At 41.3% G+C, this 25,448-nt stretch overlaps 1 protein-coding gene across 7 annotated transcripts in view; it reads right to left on the bottom strand.

The window, feature by feature from the left end:
- Window positions 1-540: 540 nt before the first annotated feature.
- The window catches only part of LOC121285630 (membrane-associated phosphatidylinositol transfer protein 2), a 405,846-nt gene continuing 380,938 nt past the window's right edge, over window positions 541-25,448 (bottom strand). For all 7 annotated transcript variants that reach the window (XM_041202263.1, XM_041202269.1, XM_041202265.1 and 4 more), the window contains 8 exons: window positions 24,464-24,612; window positions 23,479-23,595; window positions 23,238-23,354; window positions 17,429-17,577; window positions 16,518-16,667; window positions 6,692-6,875; window positions 6,384-6,512; window positions 541-5,434 (listed from right to left, as the gene is read on the bottom strand). In XM_041202263.1, the coding sequence (XP_041058197.1) occupies window positions 5,111-5,434; window positions 6,384-6,512; window positions 6,692-6,875; window positions 16,518-16,667; window positions 17,429-17,577; window positions 23,238-23,354; window positions 23,479-23,595; window positions 24,464-24,612 (1,319 nt within the window). In that variant the 3' untranslated portion in view covers window positions 541-5,110. The remainder of the gene's footprint in view (window positions 5,435-6,383; window positions 6,513-6,691; window positions 6,876-16,517; window positions 16,668-17,428; window positions 17,578-23,237; window positions 23,355-23,478; window positions 23,596-24,463; window positions 24,613-25,448) is intronic.

Below are 25,448 nucleotides of genomic sequence, written 5' to 3'. Positions count from 1 at the left end.
TGTTAGTGCTTTTTCTTGGCAATTTCCTTGCAGAACACTGAATAAACCACATCCAGAATAATTGTCCCTCAGCCAACTCCGTGATGCAACCACTGGCAGTGCAGCACTGCCTTAGGGTGACAGTGAAGCATCAATCAAAATCTTGTGATCAAATCCATGGAATGGGGCTTGAATCAACACTCCTGAGTCCGGGGGAGGAGATGTGTAATTAGAATTTAATTGAATCAACCAGGAGCCTCTGGATGTTACAGTGACTACCAAATATCACAGCTCCATGTTACAATGTCAGAGCCAAAGATTTTTCCCCATTGAAAGCTTATTCAACCATCTTTGACTTTTTACATTGGACTAAAATAATCAGCCATTTACTCAGTCATCTATTAAACTCCCATTTCATTGCGATCTTCTTTAACTTCAGTAATATCATGCTGAAATCAGGCTCTCAGTTATCCCCACCTTCAGTGTACTGCTGGTTAAATTTGTTACTTAACTAGTCAGCATCGCGATCAGAAGTAATAAATAAAACACAAAGAAAAGTAATGCTGTCCCATTTTCATTTAATCCATAGAACATACAATTATGCACAAAAGCACACCCAGGTATAACAATGCATGACAACAGCCAGAAGTAGAAGTTTGTGCAAGTGTGGAGTGTTACATACAAGTGAACACCTCAAAACTTCTCTCTCTACTCTACACACTTACACCGAACTAAAATCTAAGGAATGGAGACCCAGGACCAGCAGATTAAATCTAACGTAGTCTTTAATTAATTTGGGGTGCTCAGCTATTTAACAGGTCAAACAAATTGTACACAACTTTAGTTGCAATAGTTAACTTGTGTTTATATGTAACATTTCTATAAATAAAATATAACAAACACTTCTGAATAAAAAATTACTGTCAAAGTTATCAATATATCCTTGGATTTTGCACTGAACAGAGGACGTGAGGCTTCAGCAGCTAATGCTTAAATGCAGCAAGTTGTCTTACCTTTCATCAGCAAGACAACCAAGAGTTCACACGTTTGTGAAGGGGTGCGGCTGGATTTATTAGTGACCTTTTGGTGAGTTGTAAAGAACACTACAAACCTGTACATTGTGTTTGTCTGCCATGCATTGTTCAGGACTGGATGACATTTATACTGAGCTATTGGTCAGTATAATAGTCTTATAACCTGTTTCTGTAGCAATGCTACATGCAGCTTTATTGTAAATAAATCAAGCTGAGGTTAAACATTGAATGGCTAACTACAGTTTTCAAGCATCCCTCAGCATCAACTACAACTTTACAGGGCTTTAAATCAAAATATCAGTGCAATAAACAGGCTTTGTGATTTGGAATTAACTCAAAATTGTATGGAAAAATACATGAGCTATAATTTGTACTGATACTGGGAATTAAGAATCAGTATCTCTACATAACAGCGTTGAGGGAGAACGTAGTAAAATTCAATTAAATCATGGTCTTCATCCGTGCTAAATGCTGCTGCGCCTCTTGTAGTGTTGTTCTGCTAGTTTAACAGTACAAGTGCCAGATGTGTATCTAGTATGTTTGATGATGGAGATCTGAATGTGCATCTCTGTTGGGTTCACAACAAGGGCACATCCACCACTTCTGACAGTTACAATGCAGAATCAAGCCAGACTTCTGAATCTTCTAAACTCAGTCAGTTAGGAGTCTACACAGGGTCAAAGTGACAGCGGCACCATTTTGTTCAATGTCTGACTTGTAGGGGAAGGGGAGGGAGGAAATGAAGTAAAACTCTGATCATGGTCTCTCCTTAGACATTTCTCTCCCTCAGAATGGAATACAGGTCCCGGACCCCTTACTCAGCATCCCAAAATCCAGGAGGACACGAAAACCAAGTCCTGCCCTGGAAACTACAATCCCCAGCAGACATTTCTCTTTGTTAGATCTGCATCGTGCTGCGCTGATGCCCCCTGCTCTTTGGGTCTGGGATTAACGATGGGATGCTTGGCTGGACCGCCCATCATCCCTTGCTTTCCCTGTCACAGCTAGGTCCAGCTCAGTGGAGAAATCAGTCCGCCTTTAAGTTATCCTATTCTCCCAAACCCTAGCCCAGGACTCAAAATCTCGGAAAAATCCCCGTATCCAGTACACATCCAGTCACTAGCTTCCTAATACAGGATCCACAACCTGTATAAACAAAAATATTTGGCACTTGCTTCAGTCTTTGGGATTTTGCAGCTTCATAACAAGGACCTAACAGCTTCAGGATGAAAAAAAATCTACATCTCAAGTTATTGTATAAGGAACCTAAACTAACCTATTACAACAAGCTCGCTCTGGTTAAAAGCAAAGGAAGTTGCTATCCAGTGTAAACTGCATACAGTGCAGTGGTCATTCAGCAGGGCTCATCTTGGAAGCTTTGGATTGTCACATGACCACATTGGGTTGTAAATTCTATTTCTATATAAAAATCAGATCTATTGTCTGAAACTCAAGAAGATACCAGTTCCTTATCTCTAGAAGAAGGAAGAGAATTAATGCTTTAACCTGGAGTCACCAAAAGGTCATACTTATTCCAGTCCACGACATTGATTGTCAATGCTATGATTACCAATTATGAATAGTGGTTGTGTATTGCACTTGTGCAATGGCAGTAAAATTATTCTTGGTCCATAAAACAATTTTATATATAATGTTCAAAACAAAATTCTATGTTCCAAATATTAATAAAATCTGAAGGATTTGTCACCTCCTGCAGTTTATCTACACAAATAAATACTTATAGCCTTATTTAAACCTACATTTACATATCTTGCTTTACATTATCTACACACAATATTTGTTACAGAACATTTTCAACATCCCCCTGCAGAGTCAATCTGTTACATGGTTTAACTTTCTTGTGTGTTGAATTTAAAATTTGCCAAAAATCATTTCAGTTCCACCACATGCCTTTTAATGATTTAATCATTCAGGTCAATCTAGTATATGTACTGGCATCTAATATTAAAGAAATGGATAACGCTTTCAGTAACAGGAAAGCATAACAACTAATAATTAAACTGAAACTATTCCAGCTGGGTTAAGTGGGATTACGTGCAGTTATAGTGAAATGTCTCAGTGCAGAATGGTGCAAATGAGTCCTGCACACAATCATGTCCCTTCCCTCCCCAACACAGTACAGAGCTGAGGGAATGTTCCATTAAACTCACTCATTCACTTCCTGAAGGCTGATTGCAAAGAAACACTGGCAGAGACCGGGAGCAGGCTGCCTAGATGGTGCCTGCAGGTGGTGAGTGGTGCAAGGACACCAATGAAAGAGGGAAATTAACCTGACTAGCAGATTACCAGAAAGCTACTCTGAGCAAGCTTTGTGAATCGGAAATTTACTCAGTTTTAAAAAAAAAAGATTTTTTGGAAAAAATGCATTCACTGTCATTACCTATGGTGATGCCATTGAGAATTGAGAAACAGAATCCATTTTTGTTGTGAGGAATGTTGAGGTTAGTTCCTTCTCCTTTAAAGTTGCTAAATTGACAGGTATTTTCAAGGATTGGAAGGTGGTTAACAGTTTTCAGTTCTCCCCCAACCCCAACACAAACAATTCAGACACTAAAATATGGCGAGTGAAATGAACCACCGACTTCCTAGTCACTCGCGCTTTCATTACTATTGGAAGCACATGGGTTGACCTGCTCTCAAAACTTGATCTCAATGAATGGATTCTGCCAACTGTCTCAAAAACCTGTAGCAATGTAGAACTCATTTGTTACTTAAGTAAAAGAATATACACATATGGCGCACTGGCACCTCCGAGTAGTTTTCTCTGGACACATCTAATAAAATCAAAGCATTAGTTATGCACCATGTAAAATAAATTATCAATGTGAACATGCAAAGTCATCAAAAAATCAACTGTCCAAAAAACACAAAGAAGCTAAAAGTAACAGCTGATTTAGCATCTTTGTTCAACAGGGAAATTCCTTCTGTGTTCATACTTTCTTTAAACTATCACCATCTGGAATTGTAACTACAGGATAACAAACCCACTTGCTCTGACCCTCTGGGTCAATGAATACCTGACTAATGATCAATGTTTAATGCTAAAGACCCAACATTTGTTTTTTCATTATATTTGTTATTACATCTGCTGTGCTCTTCCTTCCAATGCAAATGGAAACTACAGTCCTGTGTATTGATTTGGAACCACAGCACTTCAGTATCAGTGAAATGCAAATTCAACTGATAACAGAGCTCAAAATGAAAATGAAGCAGGGAAATGGATGATCACAGAAACACCAACTTTGAATTTGATTTGCCTAACATTTGGCATGAGATCTAATTTATAATTAACCTTTCATCACTGCAAAAATGGATCTGTCCCTTAGGATGGTATTAAGTTTCTTATTAGCACGTCAACAAACAAAGTTCCTTTTAAACACGGCTTATTTTTTTCACGTGGACGGTTTCAACCTGTGATTTCAGGTAATTTGGCAAGCTGCCTTGGATGAATCCTCACACCTTTACAGTCTACACACAAGAGGATTACTCTGACATTGATGTTAAGTAAATATCATGCACTACTAGGGATGATGTAGTGACACGAGATAGTAACAGAATTCCAATTCTAAAGTTAATCAGTGCAAAAACTGAGGTTTTACAGTATCAAGTTACTAAAGCTAAACTGCATGAAAAATAACAGCTAATCTTATGTGACATTCCTGCTGAATTTCCAGAAAACTTTTGGAAAATATCTGGTCTGTAACAGAAACCTAGTGAGTTAAAGCTACCAGTGTTATTGTGAACAGGAGGCATTGGCTATTTACAATAGTCATTGCCAAAACCTGAATAGAAAAGATGCAGAATTAAGCAGGATCTATAAGTCTGAGCTACATCTCTATGAGTTAAGATTAACTTTTCAGCTAGTGTTCCACAAATGCAACACTGCATTGTTAAGGCCTGCAGTTGACACTAAACACAATGAGTTCATATCTTCAGTATCTTTTTGTTAGCACCATGGTACCCATTCACCTGCAGTGCTTGCTTCAATTCTTATGTCACCAGCAGATTTTTCATTTGCTACATCGACCCATTGCCCTGAAGCCGATTTGCCACCTCCTCCTGGTATTTTGCTGCTGTTAAACGCCGGATTCCAGTTTCGACACGCCTGTACGACCCCAGCATCCTGCAGTGATGCTCATGCTCCTCTGACTGCGCTCCTTGTCTCGATCTCGCTCGCTGTCAGACTGGCTATGTGTCCGCTCTGGTTTTGGAGGTGTGGATGCCGTTTGCTGGTTGGAGATAGTACGCAGCAAGTGGTTCCTTTTCCTCAGGAAGTCTGTCTGGCCGGGTAACCCAAAGCTGCCCTTTCGCAGTACCATTCTGGAATTACTTTTAGCAGGACCTGATCGATGGTTATACTCCAGCTGGGATAGATGTGCTGCATATCCATCTGATAAAAACTAGAGAAGCCAACACATCTATCAAGACATGTATTTGGTTGGGCCTTAAGAAAATATAACACTACTCATTAAATGGCCAAAGTCTAGAAAATTCCACCTCTTTAAAAAAAGAAATAAGGCCAAGAAACCCCACATATAGGAATGACTAGCAATTCAATACCACTTCACAAACCAGAGCATCCCAAAGTGCTTCACAGCTAATCAAGTACTTTTGAAGTATAGTCATTGTTAAAATGTAGGAAATATGAGCTACCAGTTATGTAAATGATAGGATAACCTATTTTAATTATGTTGTTTGAAGGATATACATCACTGTTTTCTTTGAATAGTGCCATGGGATCTTTTTACATCCACTTGAAAGGACAGATAAGGCCTCAGTTTAATGTCTCAACCAGTTTCTCATCCAAAGACGGAATTTCTGACAATGTAATACTCTTTCAGTGCTGCACTGAATTATCAGCCTAAATTGTGTAACAGGAAAAATTAGTTTAAAAAAAAAAAGCCCACAGCACTTGGTTCAATTGTCCCTAAATCGGCAGGTTATGGATTCAACTCAAGAGTCTCGAGTACATAATCCAGGCTGACACCAGCGCAGTATGAAAAGCGGCAGCAGTGTTGATAACGCTGTCCTTTAGATGACTGATTAAATTTAGGCCCTGTCTGGTGAACGTTGATGATGATCTGGCACTATTTGAAGAACAGCTGAGGGGTTCTCCTGATGTCTTGGAAAACTTTTCTCTCTCAATCAACATCACCAAAAAAAAGACCCGGAATGTCAGGCTGCTCTATTTGTCTCCAAGTGCTCTGGGACGTTCCTGATATAAATGATAAGGTGTTGTATTGCTGCAAGCCTTATTTTTAAAAAATTATGTGCTTCCAGCCCAGGGCCTGTGATAATTATAATCTGAATCTATCTACTTTAAAATGTTCTAACAGTGTGGAACAATACCTGACACTGATGCTGGTACTTTTTAGATGAGCGACCTACGATGTAGATTTGTGATGGAGATAAGCCAAGAGAACTGTAAACTGAAATATCCTTTGTGGATCCATACGCTGCATGAATCTTCATCAACACCTGCAAGTTTCCAGAGTACACGGTGGAATTAATACTTGGAGACATTAGGGATTGAGATGTTAAATTGCTAGTCACTGTTTAATCAAAAACAGATGTGTGAACAAGGAAAAATTAGAAGTGATCATCAATAATTTCAGCATTAGATGAGATACAATACAGATTGAAAATGAAATGCTTACATCTTGCATGAGGCTGCGAAGGAAGTTGGCTTTGTGCCTAAGAGGATCGTGAACAAGTCCATCACAGAAGGAGACAATTCCATGGGGGAAATTATGCTGAGCCAGCCAAGCTACCACTCTCTGCTTCTGCATATCAGGTCGCCCCGTTACATATATAATGAAGTAGCCAAGATCCTGCCAGTGCCTGAGAGCACAACAGCTTATTAACAATTGCAGTTACAAGGTTTACATGTCCATAGGTCTCAACATGATCAATGCTCCAACCACCCTCACCAAGTTGAAATTTATTTCCTTTTGATATACAGCCAGTAACTAATTCAGAGTTTTGTTCCTTTTTGCAGAGATGCTCCAAGTCATGCAATACCTGGTTTATTTAGTCTGTAACAATCTCTTGCATTCATTTCTTACAATCTCTCTTAGATGAGCTGCAGAAGATATAATACACACAAGTGACACCAATGACAACGTGTGTTTATTTAGTATCTTCAATGTAGTAAAATGTCCCAACACACTTCACAGGAACAATTATTAAATAAAATTTGACACCAAGCTACATAAGGAGATATTAGGGTAGATGACCAAAAGTTTGATCAGAGAGGTTGGTTTTAGGAGTGGCTTAAAGTGGGAGAGAGAACTAGAGAGGGAATTTCAGAGCTTAGGGCCCAGGCAGCTGAAGGCACAGCTGTCAATTGTGCAGCAATTAAAATCGGGTGAGCATCACATTTTCTCTCATATTCCCACTAACTCTGCATTTTGCCCTCCTCCCCTCCTGTTGTGGTTCAGTTTTATACGTTTCACATGAACATTACCCAAATGACCAACATGCACGTGTAAGTGAGTCGGTGACTTCGTTATGGGACCATCAAGGTTGAGCCTGATTCAGTCCACATTTGACACTCACATTTGTATATTCAACAGGGATCACTAGTTAATGAACTGCAGGGGAAGCCCTGACAGGTTTTCCCTCCCCTGACTCCAGCATCCCAAGACCAATTTTGCAGCCCCCATATCAACCTAGAGCTTTATAATTTGCAAATTTCTGCCACATACTGGGAAAAACAGTTGGCTCAGAGGTTATATTTCTATACAACCTATTTTGAGAAAGAAGCATGTCAAACAGTATTACATGATTTGGATTTTGCCTTAAATTGATTAGGCTTATTCCTTTGGTTTAGATAATTACTTGTGCATCATTCAGTTTTAATGTGTAAATATTTTGTAATGTTAGTTTCTTATATACGTCCCTGCAAATATGTAACAATACCTGGATAATGTACACAATACAAAGGTGACTGAGACCCCAGCCACATTCAAAACCATTGTCTGCAATAACTTCATCAGATTAGTAGTTAGTGGAGGGCCGCAAGGAACAGTGCTGGGGCCTCAGCTATTTACAATCTATATTAATGATTAAGACAAAGAAACATAGAATAATGTACCTAAATTTGCTTCTGATACAAAGCAAGCTTTGTAGAGGACACAGGGAGGTTGCAAAGAGATATAGACAGGTTAAGTGAATGAGCAATAAGATGGCAGATGTAGTACAATGAGGAGAAGTGTGAGGTTTTCATTTTGGTCCTAAGAATAGAAAAGCAGAATATTTTTTTAAAAGGCATGAAACTTGTAAATGTTGATGTTGAGAGAGACTTGGGCTTGTACAAGGAGTACAAAAAGATGGCATGCTAGTACAGCAAGCAATTAAAAAGGCAAATGGCATGCCAGTCTTTATTACAAGGGGATTGGAATACAAGAATAAAGAAGTCTTAAACAAAAACAGAATTACCTGGAAAAATTAAGCAGGTCTGGCAGCATCGGCGGAGAAGATGCTTCTCCGCCGATGCTGCCAGATCTGCTGAGTTTTTCCAGGTAATTCTGTTTTTGTTTTGGATTTCCAGCATCCGCAGTTTTTTTGTTTTTTATTAATAAAGAAGTCTTGCTGGAATTGTACAGGATTTTGATGAAACCACAATTGAATAGTGTGTGCACTGCTGGTCCCCATATTTAAGGAAAGACATACTTGGATTGGAGACAGAACATCGAAAGTTCACTAGATTGGTCTCTGGGATGAAGGAGTTGTCCTATGATGTGGGGCAGAGTAAATTGGACTTATATTCTCTGGAGTTTAGAAAAATGAAAGGTGTCTCAATGAAACATTCAAGATTATGAATAGGCTTGATGGGGTGGATACTGAAAAGTTGTTTCCCCTGATGTAGAACACAGAGGGCACAGTTTCAGGATAAGAAGCCGATCATTTAGAATGGAGATAAGGAGAAATTTCTTCACTCACAGGGTTGTGAATGTTTGGAATTCTCTACCAAGGAGGGTTGTGGATGCTTCATCGTTGAATGTATTTAAGGCTGAGATAGACAGATTTTTGGTCTCTCAAGGAATGAAGAGACATGGAGAATGGGTGAAAAAGCAGACTTGAAGCTCAAGATCAGCCATGATCATATTGAGTGTCAGAGCAGGTTCGATGGGCTGGGTGGTCTACTCCTGCTCCTATTTCTTACATTCTTGCTTAATATAGTAGTTTAAGTGTGACTAGATATTTCAAAAGTAGTTTACCACTTTATTCACAGCACATTTTCTGGGACAAAATATTTATGTTCAGATGCAAAAATGACTTTATTACCTAGACAAAAATCTACAATAGAATCCAGTTGGCCTAGAGTAATCTCTGGCACTGGGACTTCTGTACTCTGGCCAATGTTGCTGCTGTTTTTCCAAAGGTTATTAATATCCTTGACTAATTCAGATTCCGTCAGCAGTCCCATTACCCAGATGTGTCCTCCTTCCTTTTGCTGCTCTCATGTCTTGCTGAGACTTTGAGAAATTGGCGTTGATGTGAAATTACCCCCTCTCTTGTTGGGCTTTCTACGTATTGGCTAAAGAGGTTCTCCTGGGTGCAACTTAAGAATTTTGCTCCCTCCCTACCTTTCACAGTAAAACTATCCCAGTTAATACTTAGGTTGTTATAATCCCCTATTATTACTGCCTTATTATTCTTACACTTCTCTGAAATTTGATTACATATTTGATCCTCTATCTCTCCCTGACTGTTTGGGGGCCTATAGTACACACCCAACAGTGTGTTTGCCCCTTTTGTGTTTTTTTTTTTACTTCTACCCATTTGGCCTTATTTGATGATCCTTTCAATATATCATCCCTCCTCATTGCTATAACTGATTCTTTGATCAATATTGCGACACCCCCTCCTCTTCTATTCCCCCTCTATCTTGCTGAATACCCTATAACCAGGAATGCTGAGCTGCCAATCCTGTCCTTTTAGCTGAGACTCGGTCATAGCTGTGATATTACACTCCCATGTGCCTATCTGTGCCCTCAGCTCCTCTGTTTTATGCCTCTGGCTCCTTGCATTAAAATATATTCCATTTTGCCTTGCTAAACTCACTTCTTTCATATCTCACCTTTATTTCCTCTGCCTTCCAGACTCACTAACGTTTTAACTTCTAATTCCATCTCAGCTTCTCTCCCCTCTGAACTACTTTTCAGGATCCCATCCCCCCTGCCGATTTAGTTTAAATCCATTCCAACAGCATTAGCAAACCTCTCCATGAGGATGTTGATCCCATTCCTGTTCAACTTGTACAGGTCCCACCTCTCCCCGAAACAGTGCCAATGCCCCAGGAATCTAAAGCCCTCCCTCCTGCACCATCTCTCCAGCCACACATTCATCTGCTCCATCCTTCTGTTCCTATACTCACTACTGGGTAGCACTGGGAGTTATCCGGAGATTGCTACCTTTGAAGTCCTGATTTTCAATTTCCTACCTAACTCCTGAAAGTCTGCTTGCCAGACTTCATTTCTCTTTCTTCCTATGTTATTGGTCCCAACATGGACCACGAACTCTGGTTGTTCACCCTCCCACTTCAATGTCCTGTAGCTGTTCCGTAACATCCTTGAGCCTGGCACCCAGGAGACAACATACCATCCTGGAGTCATGCCTACAGCTGCAGAAGTGCCTGTCCACTCCCCTCACTAACGAATCCCCTACCACTGTTGCCCTTCCACACTTCTTCCTCCCGCCCTGTGCAGTTTGACCACCCACAGTGCCATGACCTTTGCTCTGGTTCCTCCACAGAGGAACCGTCACTCTCACCATTTTCCAAGGCTGAAAAAGAGTTTGTGAGCGAGATGCATTTGGGGAATTCCCTCACTACCTGCCTGGTCCCCTTCTTCTGTCTGGTGGTCACCCATCCCTGCTCTGCTTGCACTTCCTTAAGCTGCGGGGTAACTACATCCTAAAACGTGTTATCCTATCCACGAACCTCTCAGCCTTGTGAATGCATCGTAGTGTCCCCAGCTGCTGCTCAAACTCTGAAACCCAGAGCTCGAGTTGCTCCAGTCGAAGACACCTCCTGCAAACATGGTCATCGAGACTGCCAGGAGCATCCGGGAGTTCCCACGTAGCGCAGGATGTGCAAATCACGGGACTGAGCACGCCAGACATATCTTAACTAAATAGAACATGGACCCTGGCTTTATTTTACCCTTACTCCTATTTGAATATAGACTAAATGCTAGATCCTCTAGATAGACTAGATCCTCTAGGTGCTGCTGACTGCCTGAACCAGGGTCCTCCTCTTGGACTTTCCTCTAGGTGCTGTTGACTGCCTGAACCAGGGTCCTCCTCTCGCACTCTCCTCTAGGTGCTGTTGACTGCCTGAACCAGGGTCCTCCTCTCGCACTCTCCTCTAGGTGCTGTTGACTGCCTGAACCAGGGTCCTCCTCTCGCACTCTCCTCAGCTGTTGAGGTTGGGGAGGTCGATTGAAAATTTCTGAATATTGATAAAATTTTTGTTAGATAAGGGTATGAAAGGACATGAAGTAAATGGTAAATGGACTTAAGATACAGATCAGGCATCATCTAAATTAATGGCAAACAGACTCGAGGGGGGAAATGGCTTCCTCCGGTTTCTATGTACCTTAACCTGTGCATGTTTTTGTTGATAAAACAGTAAAATGAAAAGCAGAGTGAGTGTATTTTGATTGTTGCGTGTTTTATTTTCTTAGTTACTGAATGGTGGTAGATGTTTCTTCAGTAAATATCTACGTGTGAAATAAATTTACCTGTACTGGGAGGGCGTGGTTTGTACTAAATTTATTGCATGTGTAAATTCGATGGTGAAATTATATAATTAATTCTATGTAATGTGGCTAAGAGTGTCAACTAAGTTCCAACTGTAATTTATCAGACAATACTGCTCTCAGAGTTAGTAATGCCTGAAAAATCTTAATGCATCAAACATTGTGATTAAGGAGCAGGAGTGTAAAGTATTAGATGTGGTAAACATAGAGGGAGAGGAAGTATTAAGTTAAAAGAAGCCAGGGACGAAATGGCAGAAGGTCTGACCATCATTTTCCAATCTTCACTGAATACATAGGAGGAGTAGGCCATTCAGCCCATCAAGTCTGCTCCATCATTCAATCATGGCTGATCATCCACTTCAATGCCTTTTTCCCCACACTCTCCCCATATCCCTTTAAGTCATTGGTGTTTAGAAACCTGTCAATCTCAGCTTTAAACAGACTCAATGACTGAGCTTCCACAGCCCCCTGGGGTAGAGAATTCCAAAGATTCACAACTCTGAGTAAAAAAAAAATTCTCCTCATCAATTCTCAGTGGTTTCCCCTTTATTTTGAAATTGTGTCCCTTGATTCTAGACTCCCCAACCAGGGGAAGCATCTTAACCTGTATCTAACCTGTCTATCCTGAGAAGTTTCAATGAGATCCCCTCTCATTCTTCAAAATGCTACAGAATACAGGCCCAGTTCTCTCTTCATAAGACAGTCCCACCATCCCCAGAACAAGTCTGGTGAACATTTGTTGCACTCCCTCTATGACAATAATATCCTTCCTAAGGTAAGGGGACCAAAACTGCACACAATATTCCAGGTGGAGTCTAATCATGGTCCTATACAATTGAAGCAAGACTTCACTACTCCTGTACTCAACTCCTCTTGCGATAAAGGCTAACATTCCATTAACCTTCCTCATTGCTGCTGCACCTGCATGTTAGCTTTCAGTGACTTATTGACAAGGACACCCAGGTCCCTTTGGACATCTACACTTTCTAATCTCTTACCATTTAGGAAATACTCTGCACATCTGTTCCTCCTACCAAATTGGATAACCTCACATTTTCCCACATTATATTCTATCTGCTGTTATCTTGCCCACTCACTAAGTCTGTCCAAATCCTCTTGAAGCCACTTTACATCTTCCTCATAACACACATTCCTGCCTAGCTTTGTATCATCTGCAAATTTGGAAATATCACTTTTGGTCCCCACGTCCAAATCATTGGTATATATTGTGAACAGCTGGTACTGATCCTTACAGTATCCCATTAGTGAGAATGACCTGTTTTCTGCCTGTCAACCAATCATTAATCCATGACCGTATATTACCTCTTATCCTATGTGCTTTAACTTTGCTAACCATCCTCCTGTGGGGAACTTTATCAAAAGCCTTCTGAAAATCCAAGTATACCATGTCCACCAACTCCCCTTCATCAATTTTGTTAGTAACATCCTCAAAAAACTCCAACAGGTTCGTCAAACGTGATTTTCCATTCGTAAATCCATGCTGACTATGCCCAATCACATCATTATTATCCAAGTGTTCAGTTATCACATTCTTTATAATAGATTCTAGCATAGTCCCTACTACTGATGCGAGGCTAACAGGTCTGTAGTTTCCTGTTTTCTCTCTCCCTCCTTTCTTAAATAGTGGGGTGACATTTGCTACCTTCCAATCTGCAGGAACCATTCCAGAATCTGTAGAATTTTGGAAGGTGATCACTAATGCATTCACTATCTCCAATGCTTTCAACATTCTGGGATGTGGAATATCAGGTCCCGGGGATTTATCAGCCTTCAGTCCCATTAATTTCTCCAATGCAACCTTACTAATGCTTATTTCCTTCAATTCCTCATTCTCCCTAGTCTCTTGGATCTCTAATGCTGGGAGGTTTCTTATATCTTCCTCAGTGAAATAGACACAAAGTAATCATTTAGCTTCTCTGTCATTTCTCTATTCCCCATTATGAATTCTCCTGACTCTGCCTGTAATGGATCCACATTTGTCTTAGCCAAACACTTCCTTTTTACATACCTATTGAAGCTTTTACAGTCTGTTTTTATGTTTTTTGCTAGTTTACATTCATATTCTATTCTTCCTTTCTTCATCAGGTTCCTGGTCATCCTTTTCTGTATTCTAAAATGCTCCCAATCCTCAGGTTTACTACTATTTCAGGCAACTTCTGGTGTACGGGTGTGGTGCCAGAGGATTGGAGGTCTGCTAATGCTGCATCTTTGTTTAAAGGAGTAGACTGAATCATTTCAGGCCAGTCTATCTAATCCTGGACTAGGGCAAATTACTGGAATCAATGCTGAGAGACAAGATAAAGTGTCTTTTCGGCATGGAATAATCAAGAACAGTTAGCATGGATTTGTTAAGGTAAGGTTGTGTCTAACTAACGTGATTGAATTTTTGAGGAGGCAACGAGGAGGATTGATGAGAGTAATAGAGTTGATGTGGTCTACACAGATTTTAGCAAAGCTTTTGACAAGTTCCCACATGGCAGACTGGTTAAAAAAAATAAAAGCCCATGGGATCCAGGGGAATGTAGTAAGCTGGATACAAAATTGGCTCTGTGGCAGGAAACAAAGGATAGTTGTTGACAGGCGCTTTTGCGACTGGAAGGCTGTTTCCAGCGGGATTCTGCAGGGTTCCGTACTGAGTAACTTGCTTTTTGTGGTATTATATTAACAATTTGGATGGAAAAATAGGAGGAATGATCAAGAAGTTTGAAGACGACACAAAAATTGGCCACGTGGTTGATAGCAAAGAGGATAGCTGTAGACTCCAGGAAGATATCAATGGACTGGTTAGGTGGGCAGAAAAGAGGCAAATTGAATTCAACCTGGAGAAGTGTGAGGTGAAGCATTTGGGGAGGTCAAACAAGACAAAGGATTACACAATAAATGGGAGGATACTGAGAGGTGTAGAGGGACTGAGGGACCTTGGAATGAATGTCCACAGATCCCTGAAGGTAGCAGGACAGTTCAATGAGGTGTTTAAGAAGGCATATGGAGTCCTTTCCTTTATTAGCCAAGGCATAGAATACAAGAGCAGGGAGGTTATGCTGGAACAATATAAAACATTAGTTAGGCCACAGCTTGAGTACTGTGTGCAGTTCTGGTCACCTCATTACAGAAAGGATGTAATTGAATTAGGCAGGGTACAGAGGAGATTTACGGGGATGTTGCCAGAACTGGAAAATTGCAGCTATGAGGAAAGGTTGGATAGACTGGGGTTATTCTCCTTCGAACAGAGGAGGCTAAGGGGAGATCTGATTGACTTGTACAAAATTATGAAGGGCTTGGATAGAGTGAATAGGAAGGGCCTATTTACCTTAGGAAAGAGGCATAGATTTAAAGTGATTTGTATAAGGATTAGAGAGGAGATTAGGAAAAACCTTTTCACCCAGAGGGTGGTGGGGGTCTGGAACTCTCTGCCTAATGGATGGTAGAAGTAGACAACCTCATCTCGTTTAAAAGGTGCCCGGATGCAATGTGCACCTAAATGCAGTAACTTGCAGGGCTACACACCAAATGATGGAAAATGGGATTAGGCGGGTGGATCATTTATTCAGCCGATACAAACACGATGGGCCACTTACTGTGCCATAAACTTTCTATGATTCTGAGAGAAAATGCAAATTGTTTACGGTTACCAGCAGAAAAATGTATTCTGAAAATTAAATGACAAACACTAAATGAAAGTCACTTTGGAAATACTCAGGTCAGGCAGCTTCTGCAAAGGGAGAAACAGAGTTAACAGACTGGATTTTCCCAGCCCTGAGGAGATGGGGTAAGAGACCGGGGTTGTGGGGGGGGGATGTTGGAAAAAGGGAGAAGCCACATTGGGTGGCTCCCCAATGCATTTCTGCCTTCAGGGGTCCAAGAAATTTTCCTGGGGGCAAGACAGGGAACCAGGCCAACTGCCTGCTCTACGAAGGTGGGTATTTAACTAGTCCAGTTAAGGCCCCACATAATGGCCATAAGTTGATGCTTATATTTTACCAATGTCAGCGGGACTCCCCCAACATATGTGGAGGCCACCGGCTCAGTCAAGGCAGACTCCCAGTAGCAGACCAGGAGACCATCGGAGCCAGAGGCTCCATGCCCCAACAACAGGGCTGCAGCAATGAAAGGCCATAGCCTTGCCCGTGACTAGTCCTGCAGAGGGGTTTTCTCCTCCACCCTGACTTCTCTACTGGCTTCTGGTCTCTTTAATTGATAAATTCTGTGCATGCACCAAAGGCTGCCTCCATGTCGACCTGCTACAGCAATGCCCGCCCTCTGATTAGGCCTCCGGCCTTGGGAGCCTGCTCTGTCACAGAGGACATTGCCTCCGGAAAGTCACGTCAGACAGTACACCAGTGACATGAGCAGGCTTGGGACCCATTTAGGACCGAGATGTGTGGCCTGACGCCAGTCCAAAAATCTAACCCAGCGTTTCAGTTCCCAAAGTGTATATTTATCCTCTTATTCCTCTCTTCACAGATGACTATTGGCCTGCCACATTTCAGATTTCTAGCATCTGCAGTATTTTGCTTATTGTACATAATCAATGCACACTTTAGCAAGAGCATCCTTTCGAAAGCAAAATGTAATTACAGTTAGAGGGTCAAGTGTTGTAAAATAAGTTTCCTTACTTTGGTTATTCTGCTAACTTTAATGAAGGAACATATACCCACTTCTTCATTGATAGTTAAGGGCAATTATTTACACTTACCTTACAACATCCACTGCTCCAGCTCTGACCTTGGGATCACTGCCCATAATGGAGACACTAGCTGCAAATGATCCATCAATACTAAACACCACAGACTCTGTTCCTTTTGGCAGAACAGTTATGTAGCTATCTCCAGATGTATGATCGCCCCTAGAAAAAAACATATTTTTAAAAAATCCTTTTCACAGGCAGTCAAAACAAGTTTACACCCCAGCAGTGGTTGCGGGTAGTTTTAAGTGTAATTATTATTTACAAACTCATTCCTCCATCAAGCAGTTCCTGCTGTTCAAACAAATCACATTATTCTTGTGCATTTAATTTACCTGTACACATTTAATCCTTTAGACAGTTCCGATAATGCTTTATCAATATGAAAGTATTAAACAGGTTCTGAAAATTGTCCCCAACATTGCAGTACTTGCTCAGTACTGCACAGATACGTCAGCCTGCATTATGTGCTCAAGTCTCTGGAGCGGGGCTTGAACCCATGAGCTTACAATGCAAAGATGAGTTTGCTACCACTGGGTGAGGGGTGACACAGTAATGATTATGCAGAGGGCAGCAACTTAACACCATATTGTCAGCACTTTCTGCTGTGCCCCTGGGAATTGGTTGAAATTGGCTAAATTTATTCCACGTTGAAGGGTTGCTGATGTCTGAAGAAATCAAGCTCTCATTTCATTAGACTGGATTGAATGTTAAACCCTGAAACTACATGTGCAGTCAGGACTTTATCAACTTCTGCCTAAATTAGGTAATCATTTTAACCTAAAAAAAACACACACACTGTCAATTATTTAGAAATAACATGAAGAAAGGTGAGTTTGTACAAGGAAATATTTCCTGGAGTTTCTCATAACTGTGCACATTGATATTCTATCAATTTCCAAGTTTAAAATCCACACAATTACCTAATCACCATTTTTACTGGATAGACACCAATTCCCAGTCTTTTGTCCTTTGGGATAACGTAGGAAATTCTGCCACTGCTGTTTGTAATATCAGTGTCAAAATAAACCCACTCTCCTGTGGGAGGCTGAGTCATAATATGAATGTCCACCTGTTGAAAGAAAATAAAGAACAAAATTATATCAGGTGGAAGATGCACAACAAATATTCCAAGGCACCAGCAAATTCAATCAAACATCACTCATATCCAGCAAAATAGGTTTTACCAAGAGGCCACTGACAAGTTCACGCTGATCTTTGAAGGAATTTACTGGCTTTACAGGCCCAGCTATTGGTTATCAGTGACAATGACCCTGTTTCCTCAATGGGCAGCAGAAGGTAAGATCATTATACAGAAGATCAGACAGAACTAGGCTACAAGCAGAAGGTCAATAAACAACACCCTCTGCAGCCATTTATTTGACAGACTTAATGGCTCCTCCTGCCGGCGGTGATTGCATTGGAGAGGGTGCAGAGGAGATTCACCAGGATGTTGCCTGGGATGAAACATTTAAGTTATGAAGAGAGGTTGGATAGACTTGGGTTGTTTTCGTTGGAGCAGAGAAGACTGAGGGGCAACCTGATCGAGGTGTACAAGATTATGAGGGGCATGGACGGGGTGAATAGGGAGCAGCTGTTCCCCTTAGTTGAAGGGTCAGTCACAAGGGGACATAAGTACAAGGTGAGGGGCAGGAGGTTTAGGGGGGATGTGAGGAAAAACCTTTTTAGCCAGAGGGTGGTGACGGTCTGGAATGCGCTGCCTGGGAGGGTGGTGGAGGCGGGTTGCCTCACATCCTTTAAAAAGTATCTGAATGAGCACTTGGCACATCATAACATTCAAGGCTATGGGTCAAGTGCTGGTATATGGGATTAGGTAGGTAGGTCAGATGTTTCTCACGTGTCAGTGCAGACTCGATGGGCCGAAGGGCCTCTTCTGCACTGTGAGATTCTATGATATTCCGGTCCTGCCAAAGTCAACAGCTTGCTGCATTTAACAGCCCCATCCCTACTGCAGCAGGGCCATAAAATTCCACCCATGATTTCCATTACAGAAAGCTAATGGAACAGTGGAGATCTACAACCCCGTGGGAAGGGCTGATTCCATAAAGTCTTGCTTGTGTCAAGCAGGACACCTCAGACTGAGGGTGATATGAGTTACATTTGAAATGGCCTCATTCTATCTCAAATAGCATACATCCTTCCCTTTAAAAGTCCTATATCATGGGGCACAGTCAATTCTAAGCAGCAGAAACAAAACTAGAAGCAGGATATTTATGGAATCAAAGGACAAGTAGATTTTGCCTGTGTGAGTCAATTCTCTTTTCAATAAATTGAATAACTGACAAGTGTTCTCTTTACACTCAGACTGGATTTTCTACACACAGGTATACCATCCCTTGAAGCAGTAATATTTACACAGTTTGGACTGTTTTGAAGTCCTTCATATGATTTAGCTGGCATGATGAAATTGGATGAGTTAAATTAAATTTGGTGAGTTACATACAGAAAATTAGGCTAACAAAGTTAGAACTGCATTTGACCCAAGTGTGTTTTTACTCACTCATGGAATATGGACATGGCAAGAATTTATTGTCCATCCTTACTTGCCCTTGAGAAGGTAGTGGAGAGCCATTTCCTTGAACGGCTGCAGTCCGTGTGGTGTAGGTGCACCCACAGTGCTGTTAGGGAGGGAAATTGTGTGGCTTTCTAGGTCATTTCAGAGGGAGTTAAAAATCCCAAATTTTGAAATTTTCATGGATATCATTATTGAGACCAGTCCAGCAACATGAACGCTATGTTACCATACCATACAACGGCAGATCAGGAGGTTAACCCTCTGGTTATTTTGTTGCCATTGTTTAGTGATGAGAACTGCTCTAGGATGAAGAGGTTATTCATATGTACAAATATGAAATGCTAGCATTGTTATGGGTTATGTTATGGGACTAATAATCCAGACACAAGGGCCTGAATTGTTCCCGCGTCGGGCAGGCTCGGTGGGAGTGGTCAGGGAGCTGACCGCCGCCCGTGATTGGCTCCGTACCGTGATTTCACATGGAATCCCTGCGTGGATTGTGAGCAGTAGTCTAAGCGCTACTTGCGCAGGCGGAGCGGGGGGAGAGGGAGAGTCAGGTCTAGCACGCAGTTTGCGTATGCGTGTGAAAGAGCGCTTCAGTCTGCCTGAGGCAGCTCCATACCTCAGGGAGATTGAAGTGCTTTTTAAACAAATAATGACATTAAAAATTTAATGATATCCCCTCATGTGACTATGTCACATGAGATGGGACATGTTTTTAATGTCAAAGAAAAGTTTTTATTGGATTAGTATTTGCTTTAGGAAACCTCATCCCGATCATCGATGAGGTTTCCAAAAAAATGCAAAGGCCGCTTGGCTTTTTCGCCTGTTAGGTTGGCCAGGCAGCTTTAATCTGAAGCTAATTAGTACATTAATGGTCTTAATAGGCATTTCAATTATTGGCCTGTGCACAGCCGACTCTGACGTGTGCCCGCCAAACAAAATATCGCGAGAGAGTGTGATGACATCAGGATGCACGCACGCACGCCAAAGGTAAAATTCTCTTCATAAATTCAAATCCCAGCATAGTAGCTGGGGAATTTAAATTTAGTGAATTAAATAAATATGGAATGCAGTGTGAGCTTCTCCTAGGAATATAGTGGGTCGCTTTCTAATCCTTCTTCAGAAGCGAGAAAGTCTCTTTAAATCTTAGGTTTTAAATTGTCTATCTTTAAGAGCACAGTAGGAATTGGTATACATCTGGTGTTGGACACTGTGTTTTGAACTTTGCAAGCATGGTGAAGGACTGCTTCACATTTGCAAAGACCATACAGGATTTGCATACCGATGTGTCGATGTGCTCGCTTGACATTGCTAGCCTATTCACCAATGTTCCACTTAAGGAAGCCTAGATATTTGCACTGTAGCACTATATCATGGTGATCAAGACCCACCAACATTGCGTGAATCAGTATTCAATGAACTTATAAACTCGGCAACTCAAGCAATTGAGTTCAGTTTTCATGACCACATGTATGCCCAAATGGATGGTGTTGCCATGGGATCCCCTCCAGACCCAGCTCTCACAAACATCTTCATCAGGTTCCATGAGAAACGTGTCTTCGATGGAATGACATCTAACCTCCTAGCCCTCGCATCGTTCCGATTTGTGGATGATGCATTTGCTATATTTAAATCTGCAGCTCCATGTAATAATTTCCTTACATGTCTTAATGGGCTCCATCCTGCACTCAAATTCACCTTTAAAATGGAGCAGTCAAATGAACTCCCCTTCCTTGACATACTAGTTGAGAAACCTGCCGGGGGTTCTCTACCACAAGCCTATCTTCACTGGTCAATATATGCATTGGGGTTCTTACAGTTCCACACTCTATAAGATTGGTCTTATTGGCAACCTTGTAAATAGAGCCCGAGCCATTTGCTCACCGTGCAAGCTTGATGCTGAAATAGGGCACATCAAACACATCCTGCAGGATAATGGCTACTCTGATCAGATCATTTTGTGCTGTATATCACGCAAACTCAAGAACGGGCCTAAGGACATCACTTTTGGCCCTGAAAAACGTCCAGTCTACCTCAGATTACTCTGGAAGGGCGAGGTATCTCAAAAATTTGAGCAACAGGCAAAGCTAGCTGTTTCACATTGCTACTATGCAGCAGCAACACGAGTGGTGTTCGCCACTAACATGATGCTGCCGTCAAGCCAAAAAGATGTTCTTGCTATCACACAAATGAGTAATGTTGGATATGAATTTCAGTGCCAGTGTGATGCTAGTATGCAGGCTGTATGTCCCAAAGACTGGTGACTCATATCAAACAGCATGTTCCAGCTGCTGTTCACAATGGGCAAGGTACAGAACATACCCAACTAGCCTGTGCTTGCAAAACTCAAAACACAGGGTCCAGCGTTAGATATGATTCCGCTCTTGGACAACATTTGCTAAATAATCCTCAGTGTGCTAGGCATTATGCTGACAACCAATTGAAGATTTTCAATTGGGCTCACAGTCTGGTGCATTTGCATGTACTGGAAGCTACATATTTTAATACACTAGGCCACGTTCTTTGCAGACGGAAGGAACATGTACACACATTGCACCTATTTCAGCTCAACAAAATAAGTAACAGCCATTCACTGACTCATTCCTCAGGACAATGCCTTGACCAATCAGGGTCAAACTGCCTGGTTTAAAGTTCAAGCAATGCTTGGCAGTTAACTGTCAGTCACCATCACTGGTGAATTCTCCATGGAAACGCCTCTACCAATCAGAGTCCACTTGCCAACCAATCAGCCTCTCTTCACATGCAGTATAAATTGTTGTTTTCCCCTTATATTGGTATTCTTGCAAAGTGTCCTGCTGAGTGCAAGATGAAAAGCTTTGCCATGTCTCCTTTTTCAGCCATACTCCAAACCCACGACCACAACCCCCTTCCAAACCGCGACCACTATCACCTCGAAGGACAAGGGCAGCAGATAGACAGGAACATCACCACCTGGAAGTTCCCTTCCAAGTCACTCACCATCCTAACTTGGAAATATATCGCCGTTCCTTCACTGTCGCTGGGTCAAAATCCTGGAACTCCCTCCCTAACAGCACTGTGGGTGTACCTACACCACAGGGACTGCAGCGGTTCAAGAAGGCAGCTCACCCCCACCTTCACAGGGGCAACAAATGCTGGCCCAGCCAGCAAAGCCCACATCCCGTGAATGAATTAAAAAAAACTCAAGTTCTGTACTACCAAACAACTATTTGAACATTAATAGTGTAAGAACTGGAAACCAGTTGCACTGTGGTTATTTATAGTCACTGTTATTATTGACTTGCAGTGTTGGAAAAGGAAGTACAGATCTGCCAAAAATGCCATCCTCAGTTCTGAAGTCTCCAGAGTTGGCTCTCACTCACACATCAAAGAGAACATGTGATTGTTTTTTGTCTGAGAGAGAGTGTACAGCTGCCCAAGCAAAGCATCCCATTTATGAATCTGACAACCAGTAAAACAAATGGCCAGTGAAGAGTGCAGCACTGCAACAACCACACTTCCAGCTCAAACAACTCATGGTTAGGAGGAAATATTTCACATGTGATGTCACGGACCCGCTTTCTGGAATTTCTGATTACAGCTGATACAGCTGACAGTACGTACACTACTCCTGTGTCACATAAAGGAACTGAATACCTGAACCATGCCAACAAGGGAGGTGACTGAGACACAATAAAACATCAACACGCGTCAAACAGCCACAGTATAAAAATCACTGCCCATTTAAAGCCAAGTGTCAGTGGTGGGAACGTTGAGAGTACAAGATCTCTCTCTAACTTACTACAGGGCTTCATTATTGATTATTTATTGTATTTGAATCTGCTGGCAGTGCTACCTGGTAAAGGAAAGGAATTGTATAATTTTACAACACAGAATCAGGTCATTTGGCCAACTGTCCTGTGCTGGCTCCCTGAAAGAGATAACACTCCCATTCCCCTGCCCTTTCCCCGTACTGTTTAAGACAGTTATTTATCAAATTTTACCTACTTCTCTATTACAACCTTTTATGGATTCTGCATCCACCACTGTTTCTGGTAGAGCACTTCTTGTTCAGACAATCCTCTGTGTAAAGAAGTTTCTCCTATCAAAACTTTCTCTTATCAGACAACCTGGTATTATACTTGGCTCTCCCAAAGTGAGCCCCAGAAACAGCATGTGATGTGCATCATTAATTTCAGCAATAGAATATCCACCTTTTCTCCAGTCAGTGTGACCATGTCCAGAGGGCCGTACATAAATCTCCCAGTCAGTGTCTGAGGACCATCTTCAGTAACAATAACATCACTCACTCGATGATTTGCTGTAACATTCTGTGTGAAACAATATGCAAAAGGGAAATTTATTTTACATTCAAACTGTTCAGTTAACTGAAAGAAATAATTCAATTAGATCACACACAACAGACACCCTAAAACAATAAAGATATTTTCATACCCTTATTTTAACTTGCGTCCTCTTGCGAAGCCACTTTTCACGTGGTTTTGAAGGACTGAATACAGAAACTTCTTTCCCATCCAGTTCCAGAACACTTGCATTTTCATGTCTCATTACCTATATGTACGTATAATTAAATTATAATTTATTATCCTGCATTATAACAATAATTCAAAAGTATTTCAATGATTGCAAAGTGCTTCGGGATGTCCCGAGGTTTGACAGATACTAGATAAATACAAGCTTTCTTTCTGATGGAAGGTCATCAACCTGAAATGTTAACTATTTCCCTCTCCATAGATGGTGTCTGACCTGCTGAGCATTTCCTGTTTTTATTTCAGATTTCCAGCATCCGTAGTATTCTGCTTTTGTCTTTCTTTCTATTACTCCTTCATCGTCTTTCCACCATAATTCTACTGTGAGAATTTCAATTACTTTTAAATCGAGTTTGAAGGTTAAATTGCAGAAGTATCTATGTTAAAATAAAATGGTAACAGGAAAATTTCAGATTGTTAATTGGAAATGTGTTTTCATTTACCTAAAGCAACGGTCTTGACTCAGTGGTATCACTATTGCCACTAAGTCAGAAAGTCATGGGCTCAACTCCCAGTCCAGAGACATGAGTATATAATCCAGGTTGACAGACTCAGTGCACTGAGAGATTGCTGCCCTGTCAGAGGCACCATCATTTGGATGAGGTGTAAAAGGAAGGTCCCACCTGCCCTCTCAGGTGGACGTTATAGATCCCTTAGCACCTATTCAAAGGAGAACTTGGGAATTCTCCTGGGCAACATTTTTGCCTCAACCAACAGCTAAACAAATGATCTAGTAATTTATCACATTGCTGATTGTGGGATCTTGACTGCTGAGTTTCCTACAAGTGACTACACTTCAGAAGCACTTCAGTGATTGTAAAGCATTTGGGACATCCCGAGATTGTGAAAGTTGTGATACAAATGTGCTGGGTAAATTCTTTCTGACTTACCTGTCGCAGTAAAAATGAGACAACATCTGTTGACTCCCAGTAACTTGCATGAAATAGATGGGGTAAGGCTATAGTTGGAAAAGCTGTAAGAGCGTCTGGGCAGTAGAGAGCATAGTCAATCCTCTTAGTTCCCCACCACCTTGCTGCAACTAAAACAAAAAAGATTTTTATTAAATTTAAAAAAGATGACTAAAAAGAATTTAGCGATTAGTTTGAAGGTGAATGTACTGACATGTCTGTTGCTTTTTATTATTAAGGTGAAGAGTTGTGCGTAATGTAATCAATCCCATTACTGTAGAGATTTTCATACCTGTAACAAATTTCACTCAAAAGTAGAATTGAAACGCAGCTGCAATGTACGTTTATTCAAAAAAAAAGTGAACTCGAAACTGGTGCAGAGACAATGATACCCAAGCTGTAGTTTCCCCCCAAGTGACGAGGTAGATTTTTCAGCCGGCTCTGTTCTTGTGCCAATGCTTGATGTAATGCTACCAAATTCCTCTCTGCTGTATTTTAATAGCTGAACCCAGTAGCGCAGAAAGGAATTAAAATTTAGCCAGTAGGAATTTGTATGAGATCAGTTTGAACTGGAAAACCTACCCCAGCAAGTGCTTGCCAAAATCCCATTTAGAAGAAACTTGTCAACAATTCTTAGAAAATGATCAAGTTTGTGGCACTCACTTTGAAACATGACTTCTACTGCTCTACGTCCATCATCCAAGTACAGATCCAATTTGTAACAGAATAAAGGTTCAAATTATACCTTATATGCCTCAAATTTGTGTTAAAGACCAATTTTTAACAAAGTTCAGTAACTTAGCAATTCTTTTCTAGGAGCTAAAAAGGGAAAATAAATGGAGCCGGGGGAGGGGTTATAAGTGAGAATGCAACTAAAAGCTACATTAAAGCTAGATTTGGTTCTACGATCCCAATACCTGTCTGGATGTCCACCTCTGAGACTCTCTGTTGTGTAGGACTCTGTTTT

Source organism: Carcharodon carcharias, chromosome 13 (assembly GCF_017639515.1).
Source record: "Carcharodon carcharias isolate sCarCar2 chromosome 13, sCarCar2.pri, whole genome shotgun sequence".
Taxonomy (NCBI): Eukaryota; Metazoa; Chordata; class Chondrichthyes; order Lamniformes; family Lamnidae; genus Carcharodon; species Carcharodon carcharias.
This window is presented reverse-complemented; position numbering and strand designations above follow the sequence as displayed.